We start from the raw sequence: 14,598 nt of genomic DNA, 5'->3' as shown, positions 1-14,598 counted from the left end.
TCCATGTCGCTGACAAAGATGTTGAATTTGCATTTGTTTATATTATCCTGGGTGTTTCTTAGCAGGAAGGGATTAGCTCTGTGATTAATTTTGAATGAGTGTGGGTAGAAACAGTGCTGAGTTGTGGCTGCTCACTCTGCAGATGTGTCTTTTGTGTTGAATTAGGTGGAAACAGCGACTGACTCAGACACGGAGAGCAGAGGCCTGCGGGAATACCACTCTGTTGGGATCCAAGTGGAAGATGAGAAACGGTAATTCAGGCGTGTCCAGAGATCCTTACACTTGCACAGCACAATGCACACTGGCCAACAGAGCCATAACAAACAGCTGGCCACTGCTCACCTAAATAGTCCACAAGACCAAATTTCTCATGTGCATTTGGGGAAGTTTGTGGCAATTACTCAGCAGCTGCTTCATATTGAGTTAACTCCTGTTTCTACTTGGAGGGAAGGAAGTGGAAGTTTTACATTGGTTTGATATGATCTCATTATTAGCAGGAAAGGTACAAAGAGCTGCACGTTCTAACAGTCTTGCTTTGACAGGAGCCCTCATGCTAATCTGGGCTCTCCCAATCCACACATAATGGGTAGGATGTAACCCATGGTACCTTATGCTAAACTAAAAGCAGTTCTTACACTTGTTCAGTCCTTCCCTGGCTGTGTAAAGCTGCTGGGCCGTGTACCAACCCACAGCTTAGCCCTGGCAGGTCCTGGAGCAGCATCTTTAGCTCACTCACAGCAGCTCTCAGACAGTCTCTGGCTGCTCATCACCTTCTGCCATCATTGCCTACAGGTAATTTGAGGCAACAGGCTCAGATGTGAAAAGGTTTCACAAATAATCTTTGCTCCTCTAACTTTTTAACACAAAGCCTTTCTAAAATGTCATTATTCAGTGTCACATAACAGAAAACCAACCTCCAGTGCTCACCCTGTGAGACAAAAGAACCAAAAAAACACAGTCTTAAACTTGCTGCTGCTATTTTTTATTTTTAGAGGATTCTCAGAAGTCCTAACTTAGCAGATTTTCAGGTTTATCTAATTACAATTCTTAAGATCAGAAACATTTTTGTACATGCACTTTACAGACTTCTGTCGGGAGAGGTAACCCCACAGTTCTGCCAGTTGCTTCCAGTTCATTTGGCAACGACACGTGGCATTTTGTGGTGTGAGAACAAATCAATATCTGCTTCCAGAGATAATTTAAATGATTTTCTTTTGTATCCTTGCTCAGATCAATGATGCCACTATGTATTTTGCTTTTCCTCTCTGTTGCTACTCACTGTCTTATTCCACACAAAGCAAAAATGTTCAACATCAAGTCCAAGGAGAAGAGCAAGATCTGAAGGCACTGAAACATTTTCTGTGCCTCTGTGTTATCACATCTGTTATTTATATGTCCTAATCTCTCGTCTCTCTTCCCTCTCCCCCAAGGCACGGACGGTTCAAGCGCTCAAACAGTGTGACAGCAGCTGTCCAGGCTGACCTGGAGCTGGAGGGTTTTCCAGGCCACATCACCATGGAGGACAAGGGACTTCAGTTTGGTTCTTCATTCCAGCAGCACTCGGAGCCCAGCACACCCACCCAATACAGTGCCGTGAGGACTGTACGGACACAGGGACTGTTCAGTTACAGAGAAGACTATAGGACCCCAGTTGACACCTCAAACCTTCCACCACCAGAGCCCTGGCTTGAGCCTGCCATTGAGACAGTGGAGACTGGGCGGATGTCTCCGTGCCGACGGGATGGATCTTGGTTTATGAAGTTACTGCACACTGAAACTAAGAGAATGGAAGGATGGTGCAAAGAGATGGAGAGAGAAGCAGAAGAAAATGATCTTTCTGAAGAAAGTAAGAACTTTTCTGTATCTTTTCTTATAGATGTCTGCTAAAATAGGAAAACTGTTAGGCTAGAGCTGGGAGCTGCAGTTTTTCCTTCCTCACTCTGTAGGAGGAGAGACTCTACAGAACCATAAGACGTAAGAACACTGTCCTGCAACTGACTGTGCAAGATGGTGCTCCACAGAGTAAGGTTTTGTTGAAGGGGTTAAGGAGCCAACTCTAGAGTCAAGTGCAGGATCAAAGTCTGGTATTAGATAGAGTTCAGACGGAACAATATGTCCATCCACAGCTCCAGCTCTGACACATCCTTCCCACTCACTGGTGTGGCTCCAGTGCTTGGCCCTTTGTCAGAGCACACAAGGTGGTTCTGTGTTCCTGAAACCTGAGAATTTGCCTCTTATCAATGAGCAGACATTTTGCACATGCTCCATCCCTTTGCAGGCACTTCAGCCTGTTGGAAGGGCAGGAAGGAGCAGGCAAGAGCAATAGTGACAGCACCTCTGCTGCCACAGAGGCATGTGCACTACTAAAAATTCAGCTGCATTTCCTTACCACAGTTTTGTCAAGAATCATTATTATTCTCTCATGTCCTGTGGACACCTTGAAAGGAGTGATGGGGGAAAGTGAAAAATAATGTGGACTATTTTGGAACGAGATCCAAGCCAGCACTAATGATAGCAATATATCAAAGTGGCCCTAGAACTCGGTAGCCAATTCCCTGTGATTCCCTCTGAGGTCAATTATCCTTGTTCTTCAGGCTCAGTTTTATAAATATTTCAATCCCTGCCAATCTGAATTATTGTCTCAGCTGAGATTTTCTCAGATCACAAATTAGTTCATACTAAGTTTTCTTACTAGCATCTTTCCCTGCACTCTTACAGATTCCACCATCATCTCCCAGTGATGTGTCCTGATATCTTCTTTCCCACTCCCCAAGTTCTTGCCATGGTCCACCCTCAGGCCTTGAGCCAGGCCTGTGTGGGGACTAAAAGGCCAATTTCTATTTCTTGTGCTGACCTTTTCAAAAGAAAGAACATCTGTGTTTTTACATCATCGTGTTTTTATTTACAGTCACATTTCTTCAAGGAACAGCACAGGATTTAGGGTGGGGAGTGTATAAGGCTCTTTTCCTTCCTTCAGCCTCTGGTGCTTTCTGGACTGTAGGTTTTGTCCTTATTTTCATCATTGCATTGATACTGTGAAGACTTTAGCACCCTCCTAGGGGCTGGTAAAGCATGAACAATAAAATGTCTTGCTTTGATTAGCCTGGGTGAGAATTTCCAAGCCTTCGGTGGTAATAGTTATTTCTCAGTAGTTCTTTTTGCCTCATATGTCTTTATTTCTCAGTTCTCCAAGTCTTTGCTCTGCTGAACACTGACATTTCTCTGTCATCATTAAGAATCCCAAAGCACCTGCTTCCCAGGTCACCTGTCACTGATGTGGGGACATCAGTGCTTTCCATCCAGCACAGAAGTTCAAAGAGCAAGACTTTGATCTCCTTGGAAAGAGTCAAATTATCAGGGAGCAAAGGAGAGAAACACACAGGCAGTTAGCCCCTCTCTGTCTCTAGAAGGCCACTGGGATATTGCCCAGGGAGGTGGTGCAGTCACCATCCCTGGAGGTGTTTCAGAGGTGTCTGATGTGGCACTGGAGGATCTGGGTTAGGGTTTAAGGGTTCCAGCAGTGACAGGTTAGTGGTTGGACTTGATGATCCTGGAGGTCTCCTCCAGCCTTGGTGGTTCCATGGTTCTACCATTCTCTAGAAGGGAAGACTCTGAGGGCAAGGGCTGAAGTTCTACCTCCTTTCTCTGCAAGCTCTTCCTCATGCAGCCACATGAAATGAGCGGCGGCAGCACGGCCAGGCCAGTTCTCCCTCCTCACTCAGACACAGAGTGGCACTTAGCAGTGTTATCCTTTGGCACATGAAATTATGTACTACACTAGGATAACTTGGAGGGTCTGACTCAGCTGACTACCTGCTCCCAGGTGCAGAAGCACTCTCCATCCCACCATGTGAAGTATGCTCTTGTACCCCAGGGGCACTCAGAAAACTTTGCAGCATGGGGCAGTGGCAGTCAGGGAGGTGTTTCAGTAAATTGTGCAGAGGACATGAGGACAAAATGATCTTCAGTAATTTTTATTAGTATTTGGAGTCAGTGACACCCTTTTAACCTGGAATATTTCAGCTAGAAAACAAAATATAACATCAGGATTTTGTTTCCCCATCTGTAGAGGGAAAACACAACTGAAAAGTACCCTTGAAGTCTCCTTTAAAACTAACAAAAATGGGCCAATTACTTGTGTTTGGGGGAAAATTTTTACCTCCCTAAAAGGTTAAAGGAGTTATTATAGAATAGGTCTATGGAGCATATGAAAAACCAGAAGTTTGTCTTCAGCTGGTTGTCAGAGGTGAACACCAGAGTTCCCAGTTTCCACTTGATGTGGCTCGTTTCACCAGATCTTCCCCAAGTAATTTCCAAATGGCATTACCTTGGAAGTGATACCCCTTCACCTGATAAAGCTTGCATTGAGTCAAAGGAGGTTTTCAAAGAACTGATTTCACCAAGGCAAGGAGCTTCACAGCACTTTAAAAATTCAGTGTGACTCATTTTTTTCCTGTTGAGTCTTTAGCACATTTTCCATCCCCAGTTCGAGCCGTGGAGCCTGCAAGGTATGTACCCACGAGAACTTCAGTTTAATGACATCCCAGGAGGAAATGCATCTTGATATATTTGAGCACTTGGCAGCTCCTTGAAGAAAATACACACAAATGGCCAAGCCCAAAGCAAATAAATCTGGTTATCCATCTTCCAGCAGGAGCTGCTGCTCCCAGAACACTTCACAGCAAAGTTTGCACATCGAAACTGTCATTCCTAATGCTGAATCATTTCTTTTGGGCCTGGGTGTATTAATTGCACCTGGTGATCAAACACAGCTTTGCATCTTGTAGGAGAACGCTCTTTATGATGCCACTTCGGTTTTGTTTTAATCACAGGAAGAGTTAAAACAGAACTGCAGTTTAGAGAACAATTTGATCTTTGACGTTCACACGACAGCCCTCTGAGATCACTGTGAGCTCTCTGGTTCTGCACTGATTCCTTCCTTCCACCACAGCATTTCTCCCAGAATGTTGTTTTAAGAACTTCACTCATCAGGTCTTAGAAAAGGAGAAGATAATCATTGCAGCAAAAATAACCTCTCTGTCCTTCCTTACGCAGAATTTGTTTATTCGGTCAGTTGCCATGGATTGGAATTTGGATCATAGAATCATAGAATTTTAGGGCTTGGAATCCAGCCCCAACCCCTGCCCTGGGCAGGGACACCTCCCACCAGAGCAGGTTGCTCAAGGCTTCACGTACCTCATATGTGTTTCATATGCTTCAGGGACGAGAATCAGGGTTTTGTGACTCTTTCCTGACATTTGGGCAGATGTAGCATTACCTTAATGGAGGGAGCTCTATGGCTTATATGAAAACTGTATCTGTTTGTGTGTGTTGGTAGATTTATCAGCGTTTATTTACAAGGAAAATCTTACAAGCTTCCCCAAACATCTCAATCTCTCCAGTCTCTAACATTCGTCATTCCTTCATGGCGATAATCAATCTGCTCTCATCAGAATAATTCCCCAATGCATGAAATTAATAACAAGGCTTTGGATGTCTATTAATATTGTGCTAAAGATTATGAAGTGTTTTAATACTTTAATTTAATTACAGCAAGGCAGAGGAGCATGAATATGAGAGATTCTAACCTCTGTGTTTTATTACGTCTGAGTTACTTATTAGACTGGAAATAGAGTTGGATCTTTGGTGACTGCTAGGGCTGTGATTGGGCTGGTGAATTCATCCCTGGGGCTCAGGACATGTGCGGCTAGCCCAGAGTGACTGTCTGACACCCCTGACTGATGTGTATCACTGCCAACTGCTGCACTGCCCCTGCCTCAGTGCTCCCTGCTGACACGGCCTTGAGTCACTTGCTGCCATGGTCCTTCAGGATAATGAAGATAAAAGAAGTGTTGATTTGATATGTGGGCTGGGGTAGCTGTGAGACTCACCAGGAAACAGCAGACCTACAGATTCTGTTAGGATCTACCTTCCTGCAGTAGGGCTGAAACCAGTGCCCTGACTCATGCTGTGCATTTGAGCTATGAACTGTGAAATTCAGTAGAGGAAACCAAAGCTGATCTTTACTCACTGTGAGACAAGAACTACAACTAGCATAGAATCATAGAATTTAAGGGTTGGAATGGACCTTACAGATCACCCAGCCCCAACCTGCTCTGAGCTCTCCACACAACCTTCTCTTCTCCAGGCTGAACAGCCCCAACTCCCTCAGCCTGTGCTCACAGGGAGATGCTCCAGTGCTCTGAGCAACTTTGTGGCCTCCTCTGCACTTGCTCCAACAGTTCCATGTCCTTCTGCTGCTGAGGGCACCAGAACTGTGTGCAGTATTCAGTTTATGGAACCATCCTCACTCTCTGTGCCCAGTGAAGAGCTGGAAATAGCACAGAATAGGTAATGTCAGGGACCTGCTACAGCACAGTTCCTCATCCTGGCAGAAAAAGGAACTCTGACCCCACACTGGGGTTTGTCTTGTGTCCTGAGCTACAGAGCACAGAGAAAAATGGCTGATACAAGGCTGTTTGTCCCTGAAGTCAGAGGCTTCATTAAAAATGCTACAAACCAAACTAAAGCAATTTGCTTCAGATCAAGTGAAACATTTCTTTTTCATTTAGGGTTTAGTATGTTTGTTCAGGTTTTAACACTCAAAACATTCCTTTCTGTATACCAAGAACTCCACAGAGGAAAGTGAGAGGTTTGGTGATCCAAACCCCCAGGCCAATTAAAGTGCTTTATTTCATTTGGCCAACCCAACAAAACCAAAGCCCAAGGAGTCACTCCTGCAGCCCTGACCCCCTTAACCCTCTCACAGTCATGTCACAGGGCCAATGGCTATGCCTATTGCTGTCTGGGTTGGTGTGGTGGCACAGCTGTACTTTGTCCACAGAAAATGGAATAGAGATTGGGAACCACACGTCAACACGTGCTTTGAAAGCTACTGAGTTTGTACCTGGAGCCCAAAACTTCCAGATTATCTCTTGCTGCTACTTGTTTGTAAGCAGATGTTTCACTAGTCTAGAGAAAGCAGAAGTAAAATATAAGACCTGCTACCAAAATACTGTTTTCACATGCTCAATAACAACAAAATGTTAGACCCTGCTAGAATTTAGTGCTTAATATCACAGGCTGCAGATCAGTTCTGCTGTGCTATTGTAGCTTCATTCCACCCTCTCCTTCCTGTTTGAATTATCAATTTGGCTTCCCAAAGTTGAGTTAAGCTATGTCAGAGTAGGTCCTGCTTCACCTCCCTAGATCTTTAACCCTATTTAAAGCTCTGGAAATTCTCCAGCTGAAATCAATCTTCCATCAAGGCCACAGCTCATAGTGCTATTTGAAGTGTTGCTTTCTCAGCACAGAGATGGACAGGGAAGAAAGGAAGTGTAGGAAAGGATGTGTAGGAAGGAGGTGTAGGAAAGCATGGTGCTACCTGCCAAAGTATGGTATTTATCCCAGCAAATGTGGGAGTCAGGAGGAGGTAGTTTCTTAGGGATAAGCCAGTCCCCTTAGGCACTTCAGTCAGTAGAAAGACAGAGGCATCTCCAGGAAGAAATTCAACTTATCTAAAAATAAGGGCCTAGCATGGCTGAGCTGATGAGCTCAGACCACTCATTACAGAGCATCCAGAATGTTTAATTCAGACAGGTGACCCTTGGAAACAAAGGAAAAATCGTCTGCTCCCTTTCCCCAGTGCTAAGGCACACTGGAATGGCAAGTACATGGACAGTGGGGAAACACCAACACATCTGTGGGGGCTGATCCTGCTTCACAAAGTCCTGGAGCATCCACTTGTGTCCCACTTTGTCTGAGGACTTTGTGTATTTTCCTGGATAGACAACCTGGAACTCCTCATGGGTATACCAAGACATGTCTCATGATTCCACTGAGGATCTCATGCTTGTGGTAGGAGTGTGTTATGTTCCTCTTTAGTGTACTGACCTTACCCTAGAACAGGCAGGATAAGAGAGCTCACTCAGGGATCATCCACACAGCTGAGTGAAGTCATTTGCAGTTGCAGACCCAGAAGAAAATAGTTATCTGAGGTACATGCAAAGCTCCCTTGGACACCAGAGGGAACAGGCAGCAACTGGTTCTTGAGGCAGGAATTGTTCCAACAACCCCTGCAAGTCTGAATGTGAACAGGACATGTCATGTACTTCAAGGTGCTCTCAGAGATGTGGATGGACATTCACTTCAGGGAGATGACTTGGCTTTTTTCTACTTCCTTAAGCAAGTCCAGTCTTGGCTGTCTTGACTTATTAGAGTATCATTGCCAAAAGAGAAGGTGCCACTGAGCACCTATCTCTCCATCTTCTTCACAAGTAATTTGTGTGTATAACCACAAGGAAAAAACCCAAATATTTACTTCACTTATAAAGCAAACAGGAATTGCAGCTGCATATTTTTGAGCTGATTTTGCACCTACTGCCAAAATCTGTGGATTGGCAATAATGTGTCTGTGTGCTTAGTCCTAGGTAAGATCCGAAGTGCTGTTGGAAGTGCTCAACTCCTCATGTCTCAGAAGTTCCAGCAATTTTATTGGCTTTGTCAGCAAAATCTGGTAAGTCACCATGTCTGGCCATTCTTGGAGGGTTTAAGGTCAATAATCTATAGATACATCAGAAGATCACTTAAAGTTTTAGAATTTGGTATTTTCACTTCAAAAGCAGCAGCCAAAACAAGTGTAACATACCCCAAGGAGTAGCACTCTGAGATGTTATTTTCATGTCTCACATTTTGTCTTACTGCCCCCTTTTTTTCACTTAATCCTTAACTATGGTGTTAGTACTATAACTATGTTTAGGTGGTGGTGGTACTATAACTATGGTTAGGTACTAACTATGGTGTTAGTACTTTTTTTTGTCAAAGCAAATATGTAATTTCAGTACTTTCAGGTTGATTATACTTTGTCTTTTATTTTTTTGCTATCTCTAGTAAAGGAAAAAAGAGAAGGGAATAACTGCAAGTTTTCTGAGACATATTATGACTTAATTTTGTAATACCCTCATAACTACTCTGTAGTTGCTGATACTAGTAACTCAAGTAACTGTACTTGAGATAAGAAAGGGGAAATTTTTGGCATTACAGTAAGTGGAGAAGTGTAAAATACAACAGTGGAGAACACATGATCCAAGTTTCAAACTACCTGCAAATGACACATTGATAATGTTCCCAGAATTAGGTTGCATAATTTGTATTGCCAATTATCTATAAGATGTCCTGGGGCTAAAGGAACAGATGCAGTGTATTACTTGTGAGAGTTCCTGCTATTGTTCTGCAAGTTCATTAGAGACTAATCCAATTCTAAATGTTATCGTCATTAATATCACAGCAGCCACGGGTGGGACAAACACTGGGGCCATGGGAGGAGGTAGTTCCAGCTGGTGGTGCAACACCTTTCTTTGACTCAGATGTCGAGTGTGGCTTCCTCCTGGTGACTGTGCCCACAGCTCACACATTGGGAGCGCCGAGTCCTGTTGCGGCAGACGTGACCTGCACGTCTGGTTAGATACTTTCCTTGTTGGCATTTGCCACACAACGTTGCAGGCAGAGCAATCCTTCTGCAGGGAACTACTTGCCGCTCTCCACCCGTAACGATCCGGAATCCGTGCAATTGCAGTTAGATATTGTTGAGAAAGCCATGCCAAAAATGTCTTTCCTTCTGACAGAGGATGCTAAGATATGTGGTCCTCGTTAGGAAAGAATCCAAATACGCACTTCAAAGGCACAGCCAAAACAAGAATTTTAGTGGCTGTTACGAGTGACAAAGGCAGACAAGCAGGAGATGACCATGTCTGTAATATCACATGCATCTTGTGTGCTCCCTGTCTAATCATCTGCTCCACATCAAGAGCAGGAAATCCTCTCATTGTTGCCTGGAAGTTCCTCACTGCCCACTGAAAAACACCCTCCGTTACCTGATTGATTAAGCTATGCAGAGCAAGGCTTGGAGGGCCTAACCTTCACTTACTTCATTTATTTTCAAGTAGGTCCAGCACTTGTGCTCAAGAGTATTGCTGTAACAGCAAGTGCAGGTCCTGCTCAGCTCAGCCATCAGCTGCTGGGAAAGGAGAACGACTCATTGCTGCAAAAGCCATAGGAGCACAAGCACAAATCTACAGCTTTGTATACAAAATGGCCAAAAACCTGGCAAGATTTTACTGCTCTCTTTCTTATTTGGTTAATAAACCTTTGAACTCTGTAACAGCAGCTTCATCCCACTCTGAAGCTTTAGGCTCTGAATATTCTTCAGCTTCATTAAACCACTAATGGGCTCTGCAGAAAGCAGCAACTGCAGGACTGGACTCCAGGTCATTCGTGTTTTGAGGCTTTTCTTCCTTTGCCTAATGCCAGAGTTTGTTGTCAAATAGTCACTTAGTGCATACCCACAGCAGGACTTGCAATGTGCCTCTGAGGCAGCATCTTGGTGCCCCACAGGAGCACTGCAGCTGGTGTGTCCCTCCCAAAAGCATCCAGTGCACATGGGGCTGCACGGGGCAGTTCCTCTGACAGCACTCAGCGTCTGGAAGCAAAAATGTAGGACGAAGAACAGCACTTACTTCTGCCAGTTCAAAATGCAGCAGGGCTTTGAGAAGAGGAATATGTTTACTCACAGTGAAATGTAAGCAGGAAGGTCACCCATCTCCTTTGGACATTTCTTGTAGGGTCACGGGCACTTCAAGGGGTATGTTTGACTGTGTTCTGGGTGAGGTCTCTTGCCAAAGACTCTCACTTAGGGTAAATTCACAAAAATGCAAGGTAGAATGAAGGGGTTTTATGAATCTGATTGGCTGACTCCTAAGTGTATATTGCTCAGAGCTGACCTCCTGGCTCTCTCCAGCTCCCTGCCAGGGCTGGAGAGAGGTGTGGGATGTGTGTCCTGCCAGGGCTGAGGGAGAGGAGAGAGGGAATGGCCTTGAGCTGAGCCAGGGCAGAGTCAGATTGGGTGTGAGGAGAAATGTTTTCCCTGTTGTGGTGTTCAGCACTGGGATATTGCCCAGGGAGGTGGTGCAGTCACCATCCCTGGAGGTGTTTCAGAGGTGTCTGATGTGGCACTGCAGGATCTGGGTTAGGGGTTCCAGCAGTGGCAGGTTAGTGGTTGGACTGGATGATCTTAGAGTGGTGTCCCCCAGCCTTGGTGGTTCTATGATTCTTACGAGCTACTTGGAAAAACCCAATTACTGCTGATAAATACTCCCTTTTGCATTATTCACATTAGCTCTTGTAGCACCCTGTTGTTCCTTTGACGTGTCCTCCTTCATACTCTTTAGTCAGAGCCGATCCTGCTCAGCCCATGAGCTTATCCCTCAATATGTCATGGTTGCAGGCCAAAACAGAACATCTTGAGCACCAGCTAGGTACTTGTTGCTTCCTTCAGAAGGAGAGCTGCAACTGAATTCCAAGTAAGATACAAATGAATGAGCAGCCTGTGAGCAGAGGCAGGTTTGAGCCAATCCTTTCCAAACTTGGTTAGCTGTAATAGTAGCCATTTGTGTCAGCATCTATTGCTGAGCTGCAGAGCCATAAGAAGCAGGAGGCAGCCCTCTTGTGTCCAGACTATACATGGCACAGCTCTCTGCAAGAGCCAGGCTGCAGGCCACGGGCTTCTCTAGCACCATGATCAGAGACCACAGGGTTAAGAGTCTGCATACACCTTGTAATGCAATTTTTATCCAGCATTGGTATCAGATTAATAATCCAATAGAGGGTCATTTGCTAATTGTTACCACCAGTGTTTGCTCCATTAAGTCCTGTGCACATGGAGCCAATTCATTGCAATACCTGGTGGTGGAGCCTCCAGGTAGTTCCTGAGTGTGATTCAACTCCCTGGAGAATTAAATCCTACCGTCCCCATCAGCATTTCATACCTCTTGTGTACACTTGAAAAGGCAACACAGTGTAAACATGGAGTTCAGCATAAGCTGAAAATCTTTGTGGGATTGTTTTGTCTTCTAATCACCCGTTGTGAGTGCAATTTCTAACCAGCAAGACTTCAACGTGGAACACAAACCGTGTTGAGGAATCAGCAGGCAGAGGCTGTCAGCTTGTTCCTGTTTGGAAGTGCAGGTCAGCATGGCCTGTGGTGTGACACGTTGGGTTGTGTGGGAGGCACAGCTCTGCAGTCCCAGCTGTGAGCAGCCCTGCGGAGAGGCCGTCGGGAGCGAAGCCTCTCCTGCCTCAGAGCTCCCTGTCTAAAGCTTCCTGGTCTGTTCATCTCCTCTCCTCTGTGCATGACAGGACCCGAGTGCCATGCCCAGACCAACCTCCCAGGACCTAGCAGGTTTCTGGGACTTATTGCAGCTCTCGATTGAAGATGTCAGCATGAAGTTTGATGAACTGCACCAGTTGAAACTCAATGAATGGAAGATAATAGAATCACCTGAAAGGAAGGTAAGCAGACCAGGGACAATACCACTTACTCCCTGTTCGTAGTTCTGCAGTCTCCCTGCCTGAAACACGAGAGGGTTCTAACGCTGGGAAGCATTTAATTGGCATGACCTAATTTGGACATGGAAACTTTCATCAGCTCTGAGGGGTTTTCCCTTTTAACCATGTTGAGCTGAACTGCGTAACAAATAAAATGAATTTTACTAAATTAGTTCACTCCATAACACTTTTGTTCCAGTGATTTGGATTCACATCCTAAAGGCTAGAACTGAAATATGCTCTTATGAATTCAGACTGAAGTCAATAGCCCAAGAACTCAATCAAGGTAAACTCTGCTGTATTTGGGGCAGCTCAAACCTGAGCCCTGCAGTGTTTAGCCCTCCCTGCTCGACACAACCAATGCTAAAGCAGGAGAGAGATAAAAGCACGTGACAAAACATAGCACGGATCATGCTAAGGCTTGGCCCACAAAAGTCTGGGGGACAAAGCGCTTCTGGCAAACCTCTGCCCTGCAACTCCACTGCCTGGGAGATGCCCTACCATGATGCTTACAAACCAAAGGTGACAATTGCCTGTTGAAGCACTGTGATTCTGCTTTCCCCTCTCCAGAGCTCCATCCCTCGCCTCAATTATCCCACTCTCCTTGCTGATTATTGTATCAGTCAGGCGAAAGCAGCATTTGGTTTGAGTCAGTACTGTTGGCCTCAGGTGAATACTTGTTTGGTTGGGGAGGAATTAGGAGGCATTTTGACAACTTTTTCATTTCTTCATGCTCCTCTTGGATTTTAATTTTCAGCCAACGGGTTGGTGGATGGTGAGTTTGCAACTCTTACTTACTAGTGACAACTGGAAGTAAGAAATCATAGTGACAGCAGCAGTGGTGTTCCTAAGAGGGAAATAACTAAGAGTGGAAGCAGAAATTAGGATGAGACAACAGGAGTGGAGCCCTTATGTTCCTGGCTGAAACCAGGAAACAAAGAAATACAGACTGGAAGAGCTGGTTATCATGGGGAGTAGCATCTCAGGCTGCTGCACTGTTCCTGTTGAGAGTGTAGAACTGCATTTTTAAGTGACCTTAGTTATTTAGTCATTTTGGTAGTAGACTCAGAATTAGTCTTTTTTAAAAAGACCAAAGAAAGAAGAGTCTGTGAACCACAGGTGCATTAGTTCAATTTCTGTATCATCTGAATCCTGCTGTGCATCGAGTGAACTGTGTTCTCCATAAGGAACAGCCCATACTCTGGACTATCACCATTGCTTTAGGGAATCATAGAGCCAAAAGATCAATCACAATAACCATATGAGGTTGTGGAGTCTCCATCTTCAGGGCTATATAGTCCAGCATTAAATATGACATTAAAAAACCTGGTTTAACTTCAAAGTTGCATCTAATTTCAAGTTGGCTTTGCATGGGGTGGTGCAAAATCACCTCCAGAGGTTCATCTCTCCTAACCTCCCATACCATTCCTACTGTCTCTTTTTAATGCCCTTGTACATTTCACAGTCTCTAAACCAAACATCCATTTCATCCTTCAAAATAATCCCTGATCTAAAACCTGCAGAGAAATTTACAGCTCCTTTGATAACAAAATCTCCTGACTTTCCCATTATAATCTGATTGTTCTTCAGTCTAATTGTCTTTTAAAACGGTCCAGGCTGGCAAGCAGAAACATCAGCCCTGTGCTCTCTCTCTGGTTGGAGCTTGAATGTTTCCATTTAGCAGTCCGTGGAGGAGACTAAACTAACAGACATGTATACACAGCTGCTGTCTCATATCCAGCTGAGGCTGAACTCAGGACGATTAATTTCATCAAAGCTCCTGTCCTGCTAATGATCTTAGAGAGTCTTTTCACTTGATCAGACCACCCAGATGCGCTGAGTTCTTATTGGAGAGCCAGTGTGTGTTTCTGTTTCCAATGAGTGTACCAATGTGTCAGCTGCAGCCAAGCGACCCTGGGTGGGGAGGTGAGCAGATTGCATGTGGAAGGAGGAGCGCAGAGGACGCGATGGCCGTGCAAACAGGAGGGTCGTGTGGTGTCCCTGGTGTGGAGAGCTGTCCATGCAGCCCGTTGTTCAGCCGGTGGGCAGGCACAAACGAGCATGCTTGGTGTGTGTAACGAGTACCGCGCGTTCCGTGTGTGCCATGTGCATGCTCCGCCGCCGGCGCACACCGCACGCCGCTCACCCGTGCCTTTAATGCCCTGTTGCAGGAAGAAAGAAAAGTTCCTCCTCCTGTACCAAAGAAGCCCCCCAAAG

At 45.1% G+C, this 14,598-nt stretch overlaps 1 protein-coding gene across 1 annotated transcript in view; it reads left to right on the top strand.

Annotated features, from left to right (window-relative positions):
* Nucleotides 1-165: 165 nt before the first annotated feature.
* LOC103801307 (disks large-associated protein 2-like) overlaps nt 166-14,598 on the top strand; it is a gene marked incomplete at its 5' end in the record, with an annotated part of 15,142 nt that continues 709 nt past the window's right edge. The window contains 5 exons of the mRNA XM_009073714.1: nt 166-251; nt 1,431-1,846; nt 8,424-8,515; nt 12,193-12,345; nt 14,553-14,598. Coding sequence (XP_009071962.1) covers nt 166-251; nt 1,431-1,846; nt 8,424-8,515; nt 12,193-12,345; nt 14,553-14,598 — 793 coding nt within the window. The remainder of the gene's footprint in view (nt 252-1,430; nt 1,847-8,423; nt 8,516-12,192; nt 12,346-14,552) is intronic.

Source organism: Acanthisitta chloris, unplaced genomic scaffold, assembly GCF_000695815.1.
Source record: "Acanthisitta chloris isolate BGI_N310 unplaced genomic scaffold, ASM69581v1 scaffold39614, whole genome shotgun sequence".
Classification (NCBI taxonomy): Eukaryota; Metazoa; Chordata; class Aves; order Passeriformes; family Acanthisittidae; genus Acanthisitta; species Acanthisitta chloris.
Note: the sequence above shows the minus strand (reverse complement) of the source record. Positions and strands in the feature narration are given on the sequence as shown.